Here is a 17,500-nt window from a genome sequence, read left to right as displayed (position 1 = left end):
AGGATATGGTCAGATACGTCTACAGGTGCTGCAGTGTGAATGTGTAAGATACCGCACGGTAGGTCCCTACCATGGACAGAAGACCACTTGCATAATAATGATTGTGATGATAATGAAGATGACGATAACAAAATTAATTACGTAATTATGGCTTCACGCTTATAGCTAGCACAAGTACTCTACTAATGAAGGACACTTTAAGTCAAATTTAAACTGATCAAATGAAATGTTGGCTTATTCGTGAGAGGGAAAGGCCGGAGTACCCAGAGAGAAAACTCTCAGAGTCGAGAGCCACCCAGTCGACCCTGCACGAGCTCCCTGCATAATAAAATGTCATCTTTCCTTCAACAGAGACAAACAAACTGAGTGTATTTCTCGAACAACAATTATACTTTCATTTTACGAGTTTTCGTTGAGGCAACATAGGAAGATAACTGTCTTCAAATAAAGTTCTTATATCCAGATATTTCCACCACGGCTTCATTTCACGAGGGCGAGTAAGAACGAGAGAAATAGTTAAAATTTGAAAAAATCAGTGTTTTACAAACAAAGTAACAATAATTTCTAATGAGAATAAAATATTTAGGGGCACTTTTTGAAGTGTACATTTCGTTTGCTAGGCATCCTAGCCGTTGATTCATTGGCTTGGCCATGAAGGGTTTTCCGTGGCGTGACGTCCCAAATATAAGAATATAAATTCTGGGGTAGCTTTCAGGCTCTGTAAGTGTCACGGGTGAGAAGAATTTTAAATGGATAAAACATTTAAGAAATAAAAATAATTTCGTGTAAAAACACAACAAGTTACATCCCTACTGAGAAGATTTACAACATCACGTCAGGTGTCACTTTTCTTCGTCCTGTTCAGTACTTGCGTGACTTGCGGTATCGACAGGTGTCGCGTGTCCAGAAGACGTCATCTTCGACATCCACTGCTTTCTCAGGAACTCTACTTCTTGACTTAGAATTTTCCTTTCCTTTAGTAAGTTATTTCTTGCTGCAAGCAGTTCACACATCTGTGAGGAGAAACGCAGCTCACATTCACGCAAAAACCAGACAAATAAATTCGTGCAGGAGTGCAAAACACCATTCGATATAAGACACTGTGATGTGAGGCAGCCTCCGTGCAGTCTGACCCACCCCCCGAAAAAAAAACCTGGGGGGGGGGGGGGGAACTGGTTCGGCTGCTGCATCGATTTATGCCAGGGAAGGGAGATGAGGAAGGAAGGACAATACCCTTTACTCTTTCATTAAAATTCTGTTCCATCATTCCCAGTCAATATTACCTGATCAACTTGTTTTCTAGCATTCTCATCACTTTGTTTGAGCCTCGCTGACAGTTCATTTATCTTTTTGTCTTTCTTAGTGTTTTGTTCCTCCAACATTCGTCTCTCCGTCGATGATTCCTCTAGTTTTTGTTTCGCTGTTGCACGTTCCAGATTAGCCTCTTGTAATCTGGATCTAAATTTGGAACAAACAAGAATGCTAATTTGGAAATGGAGGAATCTTAAGCTGTACAAACTTTTCCCGAAACCTTTGCACGTCTTTTTAACCTGAATTGAATAGAATTGGCTACAAGCCCCGAAGATTCCATTACGGAGAAATGCAATAGCAAACGCAATAGCAATAGCAAATTTAATCCAGGATTAGCGTACTTTGGTTTCATTTTTTCAACTTTTCAATAAAAGTTTCTTTTGCTTATTTTTGACTTCCTCTAATGTAAAATTTTGCCGAATATAAGCGTTTAACAACATTTCGAAGCAGAAAAATAAACTCCTTGGTTAGTTTTTATGATTTGGGAATAGCTGTAAACGGCGTTTGAACAACTAGGCCGTGGATCATTTCCGCGAATCTGCTGTAAAACAAGAAGCTAGGAGTTGAAAAGGACCAAACGATACCTCGCTTTTTCAGAAGAATCTTGCAACTGTTGGGTGAGCCTCTTACATTCCTCTTTCATCTGATTGCAAACTTGCATCTCCGACTCCAGCATCTGCTGCAATTCAGTTCTGTATTGCGCTGCAAGACAAACGACTGTCAACTAACACTGTGTAAATGTTGAGAAGCCAATGAAGATTATTCGAAAAAAATCAGTCATCTACTGCAAGTTAGTTTGTAGGATTTAATGCGTGTAACTAACGCTAGAAGTTTAGAAGAAATGAATTGACGATGAAGTGGGCATTAGTTTATCGGTAGTTTATCGATGGCTTCATGGTTAGTGCGCTCGACTCCAGAGCGAGTGGTCCGGGTTCGGGGCCTGACCGGAGACGTTGTGTTGTGTTCTTAGGCAAGACACTTTACTCTCACGGTCCGGCGAATTAATGACGGGGGTAGCCCGGCGATGGACTAGCATCCCATCCAGGGGGGAGTAGAAGTACTCCTAGTCGCTTCATGCTACGAAAACCGGGGATAAGCTCCGGCCTAGTTGGCCACTTGGCTAGTAAAAAGACTTTACTAGTAGATACACTCTAAAACAATTGTAACATGCAGATAAGTTTGTTTGTACAAGAATCTATAAGAACATTTCTCAGTGTAAAAGAAAAAAATCGAAACAGCGCTAATTCAGAGGCACCAAGCCGAATATCCAGCGCAGCTATTACTCGGTTCTCGTGGACCTGAAAGACGGTTTTAGCAGCTTGCTGTTGGTCAGTTCGTTCGTCGTATTGCAGCTTCTATCGAGGCTAGCCCTGCAAATGCTTGAACGAAAGGGTACGGCTTCATTAACAGTGGCCTCATGGTTAGAGTGCTCAACTCCGGATCGAACGGTCCGGGTTCGGGTCCTGGCTGGGGACATTGTGTTGTGTTCTTGGGCAAGGCACTTTACTCTCACGGTGCCTCTCTCCACCCAGGTGTATAAATGGGTACCGGCGAAATGCTGGGGGTAACCCTGCGATGGACTAGCATCCCATCCAGGGGGAAGTAGAAATATTCCTAGTCGCTTCATGCTAATGAAACCGGAGATAAGTGCCGACCTGATGGGCCTTCTGGCTCGTAAGCAGAGACTTTACTTTACTTTCATTAACAGCATCTAAAGGTGACTGAGATAAGGGTCGTTTAATTAAGTCTCTTTTCGGCCACCGCGCTTTTCTTCCCATAAGGACCTCAAAATTGTAGCGCAATTTTGGTCAACCCAACACAGGCCACTTGAGAGTTGCTGGGAAACGTTCTCCATCATCATTGGTAGGCTTCAAACGCCAAATTTAATCGGAACAAACCGGAAAATGACAAACAACATAGTGTGAAAAGAAAACTACAAAAAACTCTTGCAAATACAAAACTAAAATATATACGCGTTAACAAATCGTCTGTGCCATAATCCTACGCGTGTCACGTGATCACGGCCGAACTTTGCGCGATCGCGCAAAGTTCTCCGCAAGGGGGGTAGACTAAATGAAATCAAACAAGAGCTCGCAAAATAGGCATCTATTTAGTTTACGACTATACAACTATGGAAAACACTTCAACTCCAGGAAAAATATTGCGTCTAAGGTAAAGACAAGTTACGCATCCGTTATCAGTTAAACATACCACTTTCGATACATTAAAATTCAGCTTGGTAGCGAGGCCTAGAGGACACAAACAAATGAAACTGAATGAACATGTTTATTCATTTATTTTCTTTGTGCCCTCTAAGCCTCACTATCAAGCTAAATTTTAATATATCGAAAGTGATATATTGCTTATATCTAAAGTTATAAACTGAAAATAGGCCTCACAATGTCTGGACTCTGTTTCGTGCAGCATGGTGTTAAGTCGATCCTCTCTTTGTTTGTTCTGCTCAGTGAGGTTTTCCATTTGCTCAGCTTTTGATTTCAGCTGCTTTTCCATTGTAATCTCTGCTCTTTTAACCTGCATCGCATGAAATGAATGAATTGACAATAAGCGAGAGAAGAAGAGGAAGAAGGCAGGAAGAAACCGAGAGGGATATAGAAGGGAGTCTCCCTCTCCTCCCTTCCTGTAGTCTAAAAAAAAAAACGAGGGTGAGCTCTATCCCTCTATGCACATCCTATACGAGAATTGTTTGCCAGTGTCAAGGAAACAGCTTTTCAAGAAAATGGTGCGAAGTCTAAAGTTTTTCTTATATATGAAACGTATTTTTCATTCAGGTACCAGGTTCCGTAGTTGGGGAACGAAAGGAGGGGCCTGGGGACATTCCTTTGATGCGGCCAATCCTCCGCTCGGCCAGCAAACCCCAATTCTTCCACTATGTTGAGCCTGGGGTTCGTTCCTCGAAAGCCCCGAGACTTTTCGGGCCTTTTTCTGAGTTCAGAACACAATCATTTTGCTTTTAATAATCTTGAAAATATTTCAAACGACCAGATTTCCAACAAAAGCGGATAGCAACTTCAAAAATGGCTTTTAGGACTTTCAAGAAACTTGCCCCTTGTCCTAGGCTTAACCCTTTCACTCCTATGAATGTTTATGCTCTTAACTCGTACCATAGATTTCTTTTTTGTTAGTCGTGAGCATTTAGTGTTACATCAAGACAATACCCTGTGTTGATAATAGTCTTTATTATTCTCAACTTGTCTGCCTGGTAGTTTTTTTTTTGAAACTGTGAGGTGAATTTACATACTGATTATTCGTGGGAGTAAAAGGGTTCAGGTGAAAAGGAAGACTACTCGTCACCTAAGAAATTTATCATTCGGACTCGCTTTCAGAAAGAGGCTGAAGGAAAATTCCTTTGCTGGATCGATATTTGGTATCTCAGATGAGTTGCCTTATTATAAAGCAGCTTACTTCTCGTTCAGCGATGTCCACTCTCTCAGTAAGTCTTAGGCAATCTTCTTTACTTTCCACCAAGGTTTTCTCGGCTTCTTGCAGGCGGCGTCGGAGGATTTCTATTTCACTTGATGCTCGAGATTTCTCCTACAATTAATAACGACCGCCTTTTACTACTGATGCGACGGTGCCAGGAAAAGATTAATCTGCGCATGCGCCAAATCCCAATGCTACTAAATGTCAGTACGAATTGTTTAAAATTATCTTTTTATTGAAACTAATGAGAAGCAATTTCCTGCACTGTCATTTCAAATGGCTCTCTACGCCTTTGGTTGACATAAAAGATCCTCTGAGTCTGATGATGATATATACATTTCTTTATTTCTTAGATCGTGAGCGGGCGGAATCCACCCCGCGAGCAGATCCTCTCTAAAACTCATCAGAGGGCAAGCAAGACAGGCTCTGCAGAAGTCGCCACAGGCCAAGTTTTTGGGCTAGTCACTCCGGTCAAACCGGTTTAGGCAGCGCGCGCATGTTTCTGACAAGGCGAAGGCCAAAATCGGGGTAGGGTCGTACCTCTTGTTGAACACTATATTTCATTGACTAAACAGTGTCGTACTTCCTACTGTTTTCTGTGCTAAATCCATTTTTATCTTTGTTCGTTCTATTGTTCTTTTGGCCAATCCTGAATCCCGTTCAATGAGGTACTGCACGACCCCAAAATCGAGCCTTCAGTACGAAAATCAATATGGCGTCTAGGAGTGCGATCGGCGATTGGCCTGGTCTCCAAGCAACGGCTTGCGCATACTCAATAAAGACTAACACGATTTCTGCAGAGTCCTTTCTTTCTCGTCGAGTTACGAAAGGCTCTGCTGGCAGGGTCGCGGTATCCTGAGAATCCAGCAATCTGATTAGTTGAGGGAGCGGGCAGAATTTTCCTATCTCTTGACCACGGTCACGGTAACAAAGAACACAAAGTGACAAGCGAAGCATTCTCGTCACCAGAGCCTCGGATCTTATGTAGGCGCGTAACCCTACGTTCTGGGAAACTCTGCGTAGGAGAACATGCGCCGTAGAGTTCTTATAGCCAAAAACTGCCTATTTGAATCTTAAGGCGCAAGCTCACTCTACGTGCTAACATGAATGCACTTATCAGAGACGCTTTTCATTGCTCTTCACGAAAGCCGACGAGAAGACACTTTGTATCAGGGTTCCCCAGAGCTCTTAAGCACAAAAGAGAAGAGCTCTGGGGTCGAAATTGTGAGTGAAGTTATAATTTGTCTTTATCGTTTTGAAATAGCTTCTTCTACATTTCGCCAAGTTTGTTGACTTTCGAAGTGAAACTTCACAAAATGTAAAAAAATCCCCATTCATTTTATCGAACTTTTGTTGACAGGTTGATGAGACAATGTATAAATTAAAATTACCATGACCTAGTAGTAGTATCTCCTACCCTCTAAAGTAGAATTTAGAAATAAATAAAAAACGAACGTTATTCACCGGCCTAGGTGGGTCCGTATAGGACCGTATAGGAAAAAACTGTGCCCTCGGTCTCGAGTACCGTACTCAAGACCTCGGGCACAGTTTTTCCCTATACGGACCTCCCGGCCGGTGAATAACATAAATATGTACAGGTAATATATGTTGCTGAAATTGTATCCATTGGAAACTCGGAAAAAACCTCGGGCGGAGTACAGAATCAACAAAGTCAAACCGCATCATACCAACCTTGCTCCCGAATGTTTGACTGAAAGGAAGAAAATCTCCACCCACGGTCCCCGAAAACAAATGCCCGCAATGAAGGAAGTTAACTAGTTACCAATTCTCTTTCCCTCTGGGATTGTTGAGCTGTTGTCTTCATTGAATTTATTTCCTGGTGAGCAACTAAAAGTTTCATCCGCGTTTGTTCCAGCTCTTGTTGCACGTTGGCCCCAACCTAGTAAGTGAATATGAGCAGGTTTAGAGAGAGAAGGACAAGTGACCAGAGGAAATTAAAGACGATGGAAATTGAGGATGAGGAGGAGGAATTGAGGACGGGGCGAGAAATTGAGGACGGGGTGGGGGCACACTTTTACCGACCTGTTCTATTTCTGACGTGTGCGCCATTATTTGGCTTTTTGCCTTCTCGAGTTCAGTCGCAAGATCAACCTGAAATGACACAAATGCAAAAAAGAACAGCAATTATGGAGATCAGGTCGACCAAACGCACACGATGTTCATCATTCTGTTGATTGGTTCATTTATGGCTATTGCCCAGGTCTCGCGCCACAATCCTTCCCCTGGACGCAATAACTAAACGACGCCTAGAGACAAGGAAAATGATGTTGCTTAAACGCTCCGAACCAGACGGCCAAGTAACGTACTCTCCCACAGTGAATTGTCCATGAGGTGCAGTACCCTACCTTTTCTCTAGTGAGTCGTTCCAGCTGGTTTTCTAATGCAGCACTCGCTTCACTTGAGGCTTCCAACTGAAAAAAAAAATATGATACTGAGCCCGACGGGAATAAAATGGATTTTTGCTTGGAGTGACATTTTTGGTTGCGCGCTGATTTCCTAGCTTCCTGTTTGTGGACTGAATGTAGGCCGGACGAAGCAGGATCTATACGGGAACGCCACAAAGCAATAATATTATTGGTTAAAAGAGGGGAAAATAGGCACTTTTGCGCATATTTTTTGGTACTCTGCATAACAATGCTGTGTCGGTGGGGAAGTAGTACACAAAAATTTGGTTTTATCAACGGAGTTGATAATGTAAATTGACCACCGTACAGGGATTCTAAAGGCTGACGTTTCGAGCGTTAGCACTTCGTCAGAGCGAATCGAGGAATTATGGGTTGTGTGTAGTCTTTATAGTGGAGTACGTTTTATAGTGGAGTAGGTTTTAACGACAACGCGAGCATACCGTAAATGTGAATCTTTCATCCTCTATTTTTACTTCGAAACCGCTCGTACCAATTTATTTTTAAGATACTTCGCCCATTTTTTGCGACGCGAACGAGGTGGAATAATCGTCGAAAACTTGATAAAATGCAAAGCTACTACCGTCGCAGATCTTAGCTTCTATTTCCTCTCTTCGCCTGAGTTGTGCGATTCTAGATGGCGCCTGTCCCTCGTCCGCTGCTGGGATTACGGTGTGTCAGGAGTCCATAAACAGGAACCTACAACTCCAATATTAGGTCTATGTAGCGAAATTTCACAAATCAAGCTATTTTTAGACGATTTCGATTGGTTTACACGAGTGACCAATCTCAATTCCATGGGTAATAGAGCGAGTTTCAATCGAGTGTCGTAAAACAAAAACCAAAGTAATTACTTTGGCCAATCCAAAAGGACGGAGACAATCCCGTAAACCAATCAAAACTCGAAGTATTTACACGAAGCCGATTCAAAGCGCGGGAAAATGTGCACGCACGAGCTACGATTGGTTTTGGTTTCACCTCTGGGGCGGCTTTCCTCGAAAGTCCCGAAAACTTTTCGGGCCCGAAAAGCCATCTGTGAAATTAACAACCGCTTGTTTTGGAAACCCGACCTTTTGACATGTTTTCAAGGTAACAAAAATAGAACTAACTTTGAGTTTTGACGAATTTAATTCTCTCCGTTCTTGAGATACAAAGGGAATTGTCACACCCGAAAACGGCTTGTAAAGTTTCGGGACTTTCGAGAAACGGCCCCCTGATTGGATGAAAAAATGGCGCGAGAACTTTGAACCAATTACTGAGTGAAGTAATGCAAAACCAAAGCAATTCGCTAATTACTTTCGACACTCAATTGAAAACCGCTCTAATTTCTCATACAAGACTCCTGACTATTTATTAGCTGGAGAGGTCTAGTTTCGCCAGAAAATCAATCTAAGAACAACTCGGTCTGTAAAAACGCCGTTTCAGAAATAGAATGAAGTTGTACGCTGTAAGTCATTGACTCCTGAGTGTGTGCATTTGGGTATTGAGCGTTTTCACTCACGTGACCAGCAGCCATATTGGATTATTGTGCGGAGGATTAGTTTGGTACACCATCATGGCCGCCATTCCTTTGTTCAGGTACACCAACATGGCCGCCGTGACGTCACGTGAAAACACTCTATTCCAATAGGCCATTTCCGAGTTCATGTCTGCCTCCTCTTCAAAGCGAGTCTAGGTGCGAAGTTTTTCTCATGAAAATTAGTTTTCATTCATATGTAAAGTAGAACTAATTACCATCACAAAAACTTCGCACTTAGAGATTCGCTTTGAAGAAGAGGCAGAAATGAACTCGGAAATGGCCTATTTAAACGGTGCTGTTAAATGGCTTTGTAAATCGCGTCCTGGCCAAGTTTTGCTCACCAAAAGTTGATAGTTTCGTTCTTAACGAAATCGTGGTAATCAGTCCAAATGGATACCAGAACGTTCGCTCTCACAAAGGGCTGACGCTTGAAACGGCGTCAGCTTACAAATCCTCTTTTCGATGGTTCATCAGTTTTCGGTATTATCCATTTTTAGCGCGGCTACTGCTAGATTTTTGCGGGGGGGGGGGGGGGGACGTGGCGGTTTGTCTTCCTTGCACGATTCATAATGATTTTGCATTGAGCACGAGCAATCCCTCGAACTTGATTGCAAACCAATCAGAGGCGTTGTGGTCATCAGACCCAATCTGATTGGCCATAATTTAGCGGGACCCGTAATCTAAATTAAGATAATACAGTAAACTAAGGTGCCAAATCCAAATGAGAGAGATCTACATTTCTGGGTCGCGGGCTTCTGTCCATGCGCAAAAAACTGAAACTGTCCCGACTATTTCCTCTGATGATAATGCTTGACCTGCTAAACGCCCTTACCCGCAGTCGGAGACTGAATTACTAAGGGCGCGACTCGACGAGGTCGGACCGAAGGAGCTGTGCTGCCGGCTAGGCGCTCGGCCCCTGAACACGACCCATGTATGTATGACCTCGGAGCACTGCACCACAGCAAGATGGAATAGGCTGGGAGTCGAGTTTTGCTGAGGGAGGAAAACCAGAGTACCCGGAGAAAAACCCTCGGAGTCTGGTTGAGGTCGACTGAAACTCAGGCCACATACGATTTTGGGGTCCAGAGTTGAACCCGGGTCGCAGAGGTGGGAGGCACGGTTGATTACCACTAAGCCATCCTGACTGTCCAAATCGCAAGCCCAAATTCCTAGAATTAACGCTTAAAAATTATGCCGTGATTTACCTGTTTGTTAAGTTTATCGGTTTCTGCTCGGCAAGCGTCACGAATGTTTTGTCGTTCTTTGCCCATTTTCTCGCTTGATAATTTCATGTACTGTTCATGACGTTCTCGCTCTCTGTGCAAATCTTCTCTCAGTTGTCTGACATGGATAATTGCCTAACAAAAAAAAAAAGTCAGTCGATTGGATAACAACTATCCTACTGTTCTTAAACAAAAAGTACATGAATTCATGTAGAGGAACTGCGTATTGGCACGCGTGGCTGGCGGGATATTCATCGCGGCATTATTCAAACACGCGCGAGTAAATCGATGCTTGCTGCGTTGTGTTTTGGCCTCGAGTGGGCAGTGAGTGGTATGGGCAACTCGCACTCGCGGCCAAAACACAACGGAGCAATCATCGTTTTATTCGCACGTGTTGAAATAAACCCGCGATAAAAACATCCCGCCAGATACGCACGCTAACTGCATATATGTGACGACTTTCTTAGTGAAAAATCGTCGCATTTTACGGAAAAACTTCGACAGTTGTTTGAGTCTTGTTCAATCTTGTTTTTTTTCCAGGCTTCTTCACAGCAGCCAAAGTTGTTGCATACACTACGATGACCTTTCGCTTAGAAAGCCTTGATGGTGGAGTAAAAGAAAAATCGAATCGAAAATCTATCGACTCCGGCAGTATATTTCATTCAGCGAGGTCACAGGGCTCCAGCACTGGGCTGAATTAATCCAAGACGAGACAATTTGGCGTTTGATTTACACACAGAAAACTTGGGTTAGCATGTTGCTCTAACCTGAAGTAGGTGTCAAATTGAAGGCAGTAGAACGCTCCAAGGCTACCAGAAATGTTCTCCTGTGCCTAACAATATGGACCTTGATCGGAGGACGGGGACGTTTTCCGCCCTGAACATGCGCATAAGGTTTGGGGGCCGACATTTTTCGAAGTGCGCATGCTCGGAACGGAAAAATCGTACTGGTAGTTGTCCTCGTCCTCCGACCGAAAGGTTCCTAATAAACCCAACGAGATCAAACTACCTTGGACTGGATGGACCTAACGGTTCTTTTGAATTTGACTAAACAATGATGAACTACTCGTCACTTTGTAATTTGTAAACTTTGACCGACTGGTGGTCATACAAGACACTTCCAAAACCAATCAAAGGTATCGTGTGGTAAACTCGTGGAGTAAGTAAGATACTGCGTCAGGGAGGTGATATCGCGAATTATCAAGCCTATAGAGTGGCAGTGTAATACATTATATTGAACGTCTTTCATTCTTAACGACCATTTAACGAATGCATGAATGCGCCTGCCGAACGACGATTAGAAATCGATTACAAATTTTCCATTGTTTACGCCTGACAGCCTGATTCTCCAACCATTCCGATAGCTCTCCACGAGCTAAAAACGTGGTCTAAAGCCCACAATTACGAATATATTTTTACTTGCAATAAATGCATGCATATATTTGAAGTGTGTGCCGTTTAATATAGACGAAATGGAGAAGTGATCCTCGCATTTGTCTGGACAAAAGGCCATTTTACAGTTGTTGACTCAATGACCGCCATGGCCTATGAATGGCTGTGAGGCTGCCGGTGACCTTATGTTGATACTGTCCTCACTACTTTTATCATATAAATTATGCTGTCGTTATTTTAATTAGTCTATATTAGCATTAGAAAAGCACAAAAGGTTACTATCAAAGCAGCCCTGGTCACCGGCAGCCTCGCTTCCATTCTTAGGCCAGGTAACTTACCTACAACTGTAAAATGGTCTATTCTTAGCAACTGTCTTTTATAGACACCTTTCATTCATCGAGTCCTTTCACGGGAACACATCAGCCCAACAAATTGACCTGCTCCCAACTGTGAGGCTTCATAGCTCAGTTGGTAGAGCATTGCACCAGCATTGCACCAGCATTGCGCCAGCATTGCACCGGCATCGCAGAGGTCATTGGTTCAATTCCCGTTGAAATCACCTGAATTCCTCAGGTGTTTATAACTGAGATAACTGCTAAAAGTTGTACAGATTAGTGTGACGTTCTCTTCTCCATTTTGACACTTCTACTTCTAACCCTTCACTCCCTTGTCTTGTACCTCTGCTTTTTCCAATTGAGCCTGCTCAACCATGTGACAGCTGTTTTTCACTTGACTGTATGCCTCAAACTCTCGCTGTCGCACTTCGCCCAAGACCTCCTTCTGCTCTGTGAGCGTGTTCATTAAATCATCTCTTTCCCTGTGGAACAGATGCAGATTCCATCTTTAATTTTACTACACCTCTCAGAAAATATGCGAGCTTTTTGATCGGCCGTATACTTCCGCACTGCGCGTTTAACTAAAAGACTTGATTCAAATACCCTAAGATCTTTTTTCTAACCTACAAAGAACTTCAAACAATACTTAATTTACTTGATTAGGATCTGTAATTAGCACTCGTTTTTTATTTCCTCGGGTATTCCCGGGTCGCCATCCAAAAAAAAAAAGAATTCTTTAGTTATTTACTTTGATAATTTGTTGATAGTTTGAATAGCAGCATCACTGTGAGAGTTTGATAGCAGAGCTGTTTCCTGTCCACATTTGACACACAAGGCTGGCTGATTGCTCTGAGAAGAAAACAGAAAAAACAAATTTAACACGAGATATGCAATGCAAAAAAGTTTCTTAAGGATTCCAGGTAGTCTCAACCATTGGTTCTCATTGAGATTTAGAACTTGTTCTGTGCCAGTTACGAAGGAAAGCCCCCTTAGATGGGCCCAAGAAATATGTAGAAATGAAAATTCCTCAACTGATGCAGCAGCACGAGACGGCCAATGGATAGGGTACAAAAGGAATAAGCTCAAGGAGAAACGTCTTACAAAAATATTCACAACCTGACTGTATGAACAATACATCCTATAAAGTGGATGAGTAAGAAGACCGACAGACCAATAATGAACCTAAATCTCCCGCCAGAAGCCTTAACTAGTAGTCCCCAAAGATCCCGTGACATCCCGCAAGGGTTCGATATCCCGCTCTCAGCTGAGTCACTGGCACATCATATTACAGCGAAATTAGCATATTATTAAAGGGAATATAGTATATTTCCTATAGGATATTATTAAAGAGAAATTTGAGTATCAAAGGCAAATCATGGCACACATCGACAAATACCCCAACATTGAGCCTGTTCGGAAGATTAATGATCAAGTGTGCAACTCTCCATTCCTGAGATTTTTATGACCACGGAATCTCCTATTCGAGCGACAAACGGCCAATCAATGATTCGAGGTCCATCACTCAGAATTCCGAAGCCAAAGGGAACGACGCCGAGTATTGAGCCGACATCGTAACTACATTTTAAATCTGCAAAGTTACACAAATCACCCCCCGTTAATATGAAACAAAAAAATTGAAAACTCTTTTTGCCAATCTTACCTGATCAATTAACAGTTTCTGAGCTCTGTGAAAATATAAAAACACTAGAAAAATTAAAAAACGAAAAGACCTGTTGTCGAATTTGATGGAGAAATTCGTCATCTTTGTCCAAAAAATTTACATCCAGAACTTGAAAAACGAGTTAGAAACAGAAAAGTTTTAAAATGTTTGCATGTTGTTGATCATATGCGTTTAAGAATCTTCCTGCTAATGTAAATGGTTTGATCCAATAAATTATAACAAGGCGTAATAGAAAAGTGCTGTGACAGTGGCCTTCGTCAGGATCCCCAGACAAGGAGCGAACAACTCCAATACTTAGCCTATGTCACGGGATCTTTACAGACCGATTTATTTCTTGACTACCTTCCGCAAAAACTCAAAGGCAGCTCCTGTTCAATGATGCTATGACGTCAAGTTAGTTTCTTGTGATTAGTTATCAGGCTTCCGCGGGAGTTTCATGCGCGAGAAAGACGATTTTAGAAATAACTAGGTCTGTCAAAACGCCCGATCAAGAATTCCATTCGGAGGAATGCTCCTACTGATGGTTCTTGTCCATCCACCAAGACGTTAGCTGAACGTTTACCATTTCACGGCGGGTACTTTGACGCTATAAATTCGTAGATTTGTTGGCCTTTTTTTAATTTCCTGTTTCTTTCTTTTTTTCTTTTTGGACTTGAGTATCTCAGGAAGCCAAGGGCTGAGGAAACACAAGACAATCACGTACAATAAATCCTTCAAACTAACATCATCGGTTGGCGTTTCATTTCATTAGTTTTCCGGCTTTTTTTCTCCAATCTCAAAATTGTACTGTCGGCATTTCTGGGAGTTTCACTTATAGTGATGTATAAGGGACCCAGGTCTCCTTGATGACGGGTTTGCTACCAAGGAACTTGAAATCGGCCTTACAAAGAAAATAACCCAGACGAGTCCGATACTGTCTTTGATTATCAAATCCTGTACTTTGAAAAGCTATCGAAAACCCGGAGACTATATTTTCCTTTGGCGTGATATTACGCGAAGTATAGTTAATTGTAACTTAGGAGTCTTAGAGATGTGATTTAATATTAAAACAAAGAAAAAAACAAAAGTTAACATGAAGAAAAATATAACGGCATAAAAGTTTTTTTGTACTCGCCTTAATTTGTTCTGAAGTTCAGATACTTGTCTCTGTGAATCTTCGAGCTCATCTCTGAGAACAACAACAGATAAATATCTCTTTTAACAATAATTCGGAGATACACTATTACATCTAAAAAACAAGGAGAAAATGGGTTCGTTTTTTAAACGAAGTGTAACTACGACCGCATTTATTAGAAATGCCAATAACTTTAGCCAAGAAGGCAGGTACGTTTTTTAATTTTGACTATCTGGATGCGTATGAATGCGTTTTTAAGGCAGAGATACACCTCCTAACACCATTAAACAACACGCCTTTCTTGAACAATATTGAATAATATTGGATAATATAGCGGAACAATGTTTCCCTGTTAGCAGAGGTCTCTTTTCTTTTGCGTTCGCTGGGTTGACGAGTACGGGAGAATAGACCCCTGCCATTGGTCGAAACTCGCTTTGATCCAACCGCCGTCCACAAGCTTGGACGGCACTCTTCAAACCGCATGCCCAATGATATGTTTGCTGACTGTGACTTGAGCCCACTGTGTCTCGCGCATTCCTTTACAGTTATTCCGCTGCTGTTAAGTGAGCCCACACAACATGAAGTATGAGGTAAGGATTCGGTCGCTAAGTAACCGCCGTGCATGCTCAACAAAGTGAATTTCGACCCATGGCAGAGGTCTCTTCTCCCGTACTCGTCAAAAAAAAAAAAACGTCTTCCAGCAGGGAAGAACAATGTAGGACATACTGAACAGTATAGAGCTGCATATGTTGTATTGCTTTATAAACACCTATGCAAGACCTGTGTGACTAGCTGCAAACTGACCACTGCAGTTATTTCTAAAGCAGTGCAGCTTTTCGATTGTTTTCCCTTAATTGGCCTTTCATGTACCTCGTTGAGTATAGCAGTGTCTCTAGATGCTTTGTTTTTGCTTCATGGAGTTTGCGTATCTTTTCCTGCAAGAATAGAGAATTTCTTTTCAAAAACTGTGCTTTAACAGTATTAGTTCCATGAGGAAATGATAACAAGAAATGATTCTGTTCTTTTGCATCTGGCATGGCGGTGTCTGTAGTATGTACATTAGCTTTCTAAAAGTGCGACCTTTGCTTGGTTACCACATCTGGGAACGCTTTCAAAATCTCCATTGAGGCGCTTGAGCACCAATATTTCTTGCAGAAAGTAAAACTTGTCTTAATTTACGAGGAAAAATTGCTACGTAAAACCTAAACTTGCGGAAGAATGTAATACGATCCCCTCATCGCTTTTCTTTGTTTCCAGTCGGTTCTGCTATAAATAAGCGTTAGTTTTTGCTCTTTTATGAAGACTGCAATAACAACCTCAAAAAAAAGTAAACCTGCAGTGTCACACAGCAGTTCCTCAATCTTGCAGTCTGACGTTTGTGGTAGGTGGTAAAATAATATTAGATAAATTGTACCTCCAGCTTGATTGATTGATTGATTGATTGACCGACTGATTGAATGATTACAACGCGCACGCTTTTACATTATAACGTTTTTAAAAACTTACCACTTCTTCTTCCAGCTGGTTGACAAATTTCCTTTCATTGGCAGACATAAAAAGCTGTTGAGAGTGTAGAGTTCTCATTATTACTACAGTATAATGAAAGTTTGTAGTATAGGTTATTCTAGTTGCACTCATAATGACTGGCCATACATTAAAAAAAAAAACAATACATGTAAATTCCATATACCATTGAGTCAAGGGAACCCATTCCAAATGAACTCTCAAATGCAGACGTATAGACCCCATTTGGCATCAAGGACCTTCTGAAATCATAGCCAGTAGGTTGTTCCTTCCTAAGAAAGCTGTTTCTTGTACTCCTTTCACTGTCATCAGGATCCCATTCCTTAACACCCTTGTTCTTGTCCCTCTGTCCTGTATCTCTGTGTTTTTCACTCTGAATAAGTGTTTCAGTTGCCTCTTTCATCTGAGCCCTCTCTTCATCACCATGAGCACTGACCATTAACTTAACACCCTCATCAACTCTTCTGGTACTCCTCTGTGTTAGAACATCTGAAGTGTTCCCTCTACCCACTGATTGCATCTCATCCTACACATGTGCAAAAAAGCATGGTCAAGTTGAAAAATAAAGCATAATAAAAGCTCTGGTTTTTCAAGGCCCTGAGTGAGACTTTCTCTCAGGCCTTCTGATATTACGCGATGGTGCGATTTCGCACAATCGACCTCAAATCGCATCCGATCGCACAATTCACGAAAAATCGCATAATTCACAAAAGGATGCACAAAATTCATAAAATGAAACATAAATCAACACGTTTCTTAGAAATTCCTGCATAAATACACCATTTTTAAGATGATTTATCTTGGAAAAAGGCTAAAAACCCTTTGTCACCTTCGATTTCGTAAACATTCGAAGTTCAAGGCTTTATTTTTCATGTCGGGGACCTGGTGCGAGTCTCCTTCTATTGGTGCAACACAACACAAACACGCACTTATATACACACCACTGAAATGTTGCCTTCTCTTAGAGAAGAGATTTGTGAAAAATAAGCGAAGTTGTAAGTTTTTCGGCAAAATGTAGTTTCTTTCGTTGAAAACTGATAAAAACTTACTCATGGATAAGTTTGTTGTGAAAACGCTCGCTTTTTCTTCGATGAAGAAGGAAGTTCCTACCTTCCGCCCAATCTGACAGCTGACGATCGAGCAAGAAAGTACCTCACAGGTACGCTCCACGTGGACGATGGACTGATGTTTTTCTGGTCGTGAAATATTAGGGCCTTTTATACGAGAGAAAATAAGCCGCGGCTTACTCTGGCCACGGTGTACAAAATACGCCAAAGGAACTATTTATACGAATATATATTCCCAGGTCAATATAAGCCGCGGCTTAAAAAAGACGTGAACATAGATTTTGAGGCCCTATTAGGGGTTATCGGGATACGGGATATTTGGATAAAAAATTATAGGGATACGGGATATTTGGGCGGAAAATTAAAGGGATACGGGATATTTTTAAAAAGATTCTGGGATATCGAAGTTATCATTTTTTAAAAGAATCAAATAAGAATTAACGGGATACGGGATATTTTGGCCAAAAATTA

The 17,500-nt window shown here is 41.8% G+C and overlaps 2 protein-coding genes across 4 annotated transcripts in view; one reads left to right on the top strand and one right to left on the bottom strand.

Annotated features, from left to right (window-relative positions):
• Positions 1–5,122, top strand: part of LOC137978424 (uncharacterized) — a 10,845-nt gene extending 5,723 nt beyond the window's left edge. The window contains exons 3-4 of one of the 3 annotated variants that reach the window (XM_068825346.1): positions 1–58; positions 5,106–5,122. The exon at positions 1–58 is cut by the window's left edge and continues 211 nt beyond it. In XM_068825346.1, the coding sequence (XP_068681447.1) occupies positions 1–47 (47 nt within the window). In that variant the 3' untranslated portion in view covers positions 48–58; positions 5,106–5,122. Of the gene's footprint in view, positions 467–1,363; positions 1,502–5,105 lie in introns of those variants that run through there. The other 2 variants (XM_068825345.1, XM_068825344.1) reach the window with 2 other exon arrangements.
• LOC137978422 (serologically defined colon cancer antigen 8 homolog) overlaps positions 843–17,500 on the bottom strand; it is a 19,943-nt gene continuing 3,285 nt past the window's right edge. Inside the window, exons 6-21 of the mRNA XM_068825342.1 lie at positions 16,129–16,488; positions 15,945–15,998; positions 15,309–15,373; positions 14,439–14,492; positions 13,304–13,328; positions 12,392–12,492; positions 11,987–12,125; positions 9,900–10,052; positions 7,119–7,184; positions 6,796–6,864; positions 6,536–6,652; positions 4,735–4,863; positions 3,711–3,843; positions 1,896–2,013; positions 1,284–1,458; positions 843–1,013 (exon numbers count right to left, since the gene is read on the bottom strand). Of these exons, the coding sequence (XP_068681443.1) occupies positions 843–1,013; positions 1,284–1,458; positions 1,896–2,013; positions 3,711–3,843; positions 4,735–4,863; positions 6,536–6,652; positions 6,796–6,864; positions 7,119–7,184; positions 9,900–10,052; positions 11,987–12,125; positions 12,392–12,492; positions 13,304–13,328; positions 14,439–14,492; positions 15,309–15,373; positions 15,945–15,998; positions 16,129–16,488 (1,929 nt within the window). The remainder of the gene's footprint in view (positions 1,014–1,283; positions 1,459–1,895; positions 2,014–3,710; positions 3,844–4,734; positions 4,864–6,535; positions 6,653–6,795; positions 6,865–7,118; positions 7,185–9,899; positions 10,053–11,986; positions 12,126–12,391; positions 12,493–13,303; positions 13,329–14,438; positions 14,493–15,308; positions 15,374–15,944; positions 15,999–16,128; positions 16,489–17,500) is intronic.

The sequence above is a fragment of the Montipora foliosa genome, chromosome 12 (assembly GCF_036669935.1).
Source record: "Montipora foliosa isolate CH-2021 chromosome 12, ASM3666993v2, whole genome shotgun sequence".
In the NCBI taxonomy this organism is placed as follows: domain Eukaryota; kingdom Metazoa; phylum Cnidaria; class Anthozoa; order Scleractinia; family Acroporidae; genus Montipora; species Montipora foliosa.
Note: the sequence above shows the minus strand (reverse complement) of the source record. Positions and strands in the feature narration are given on the sequence as shown.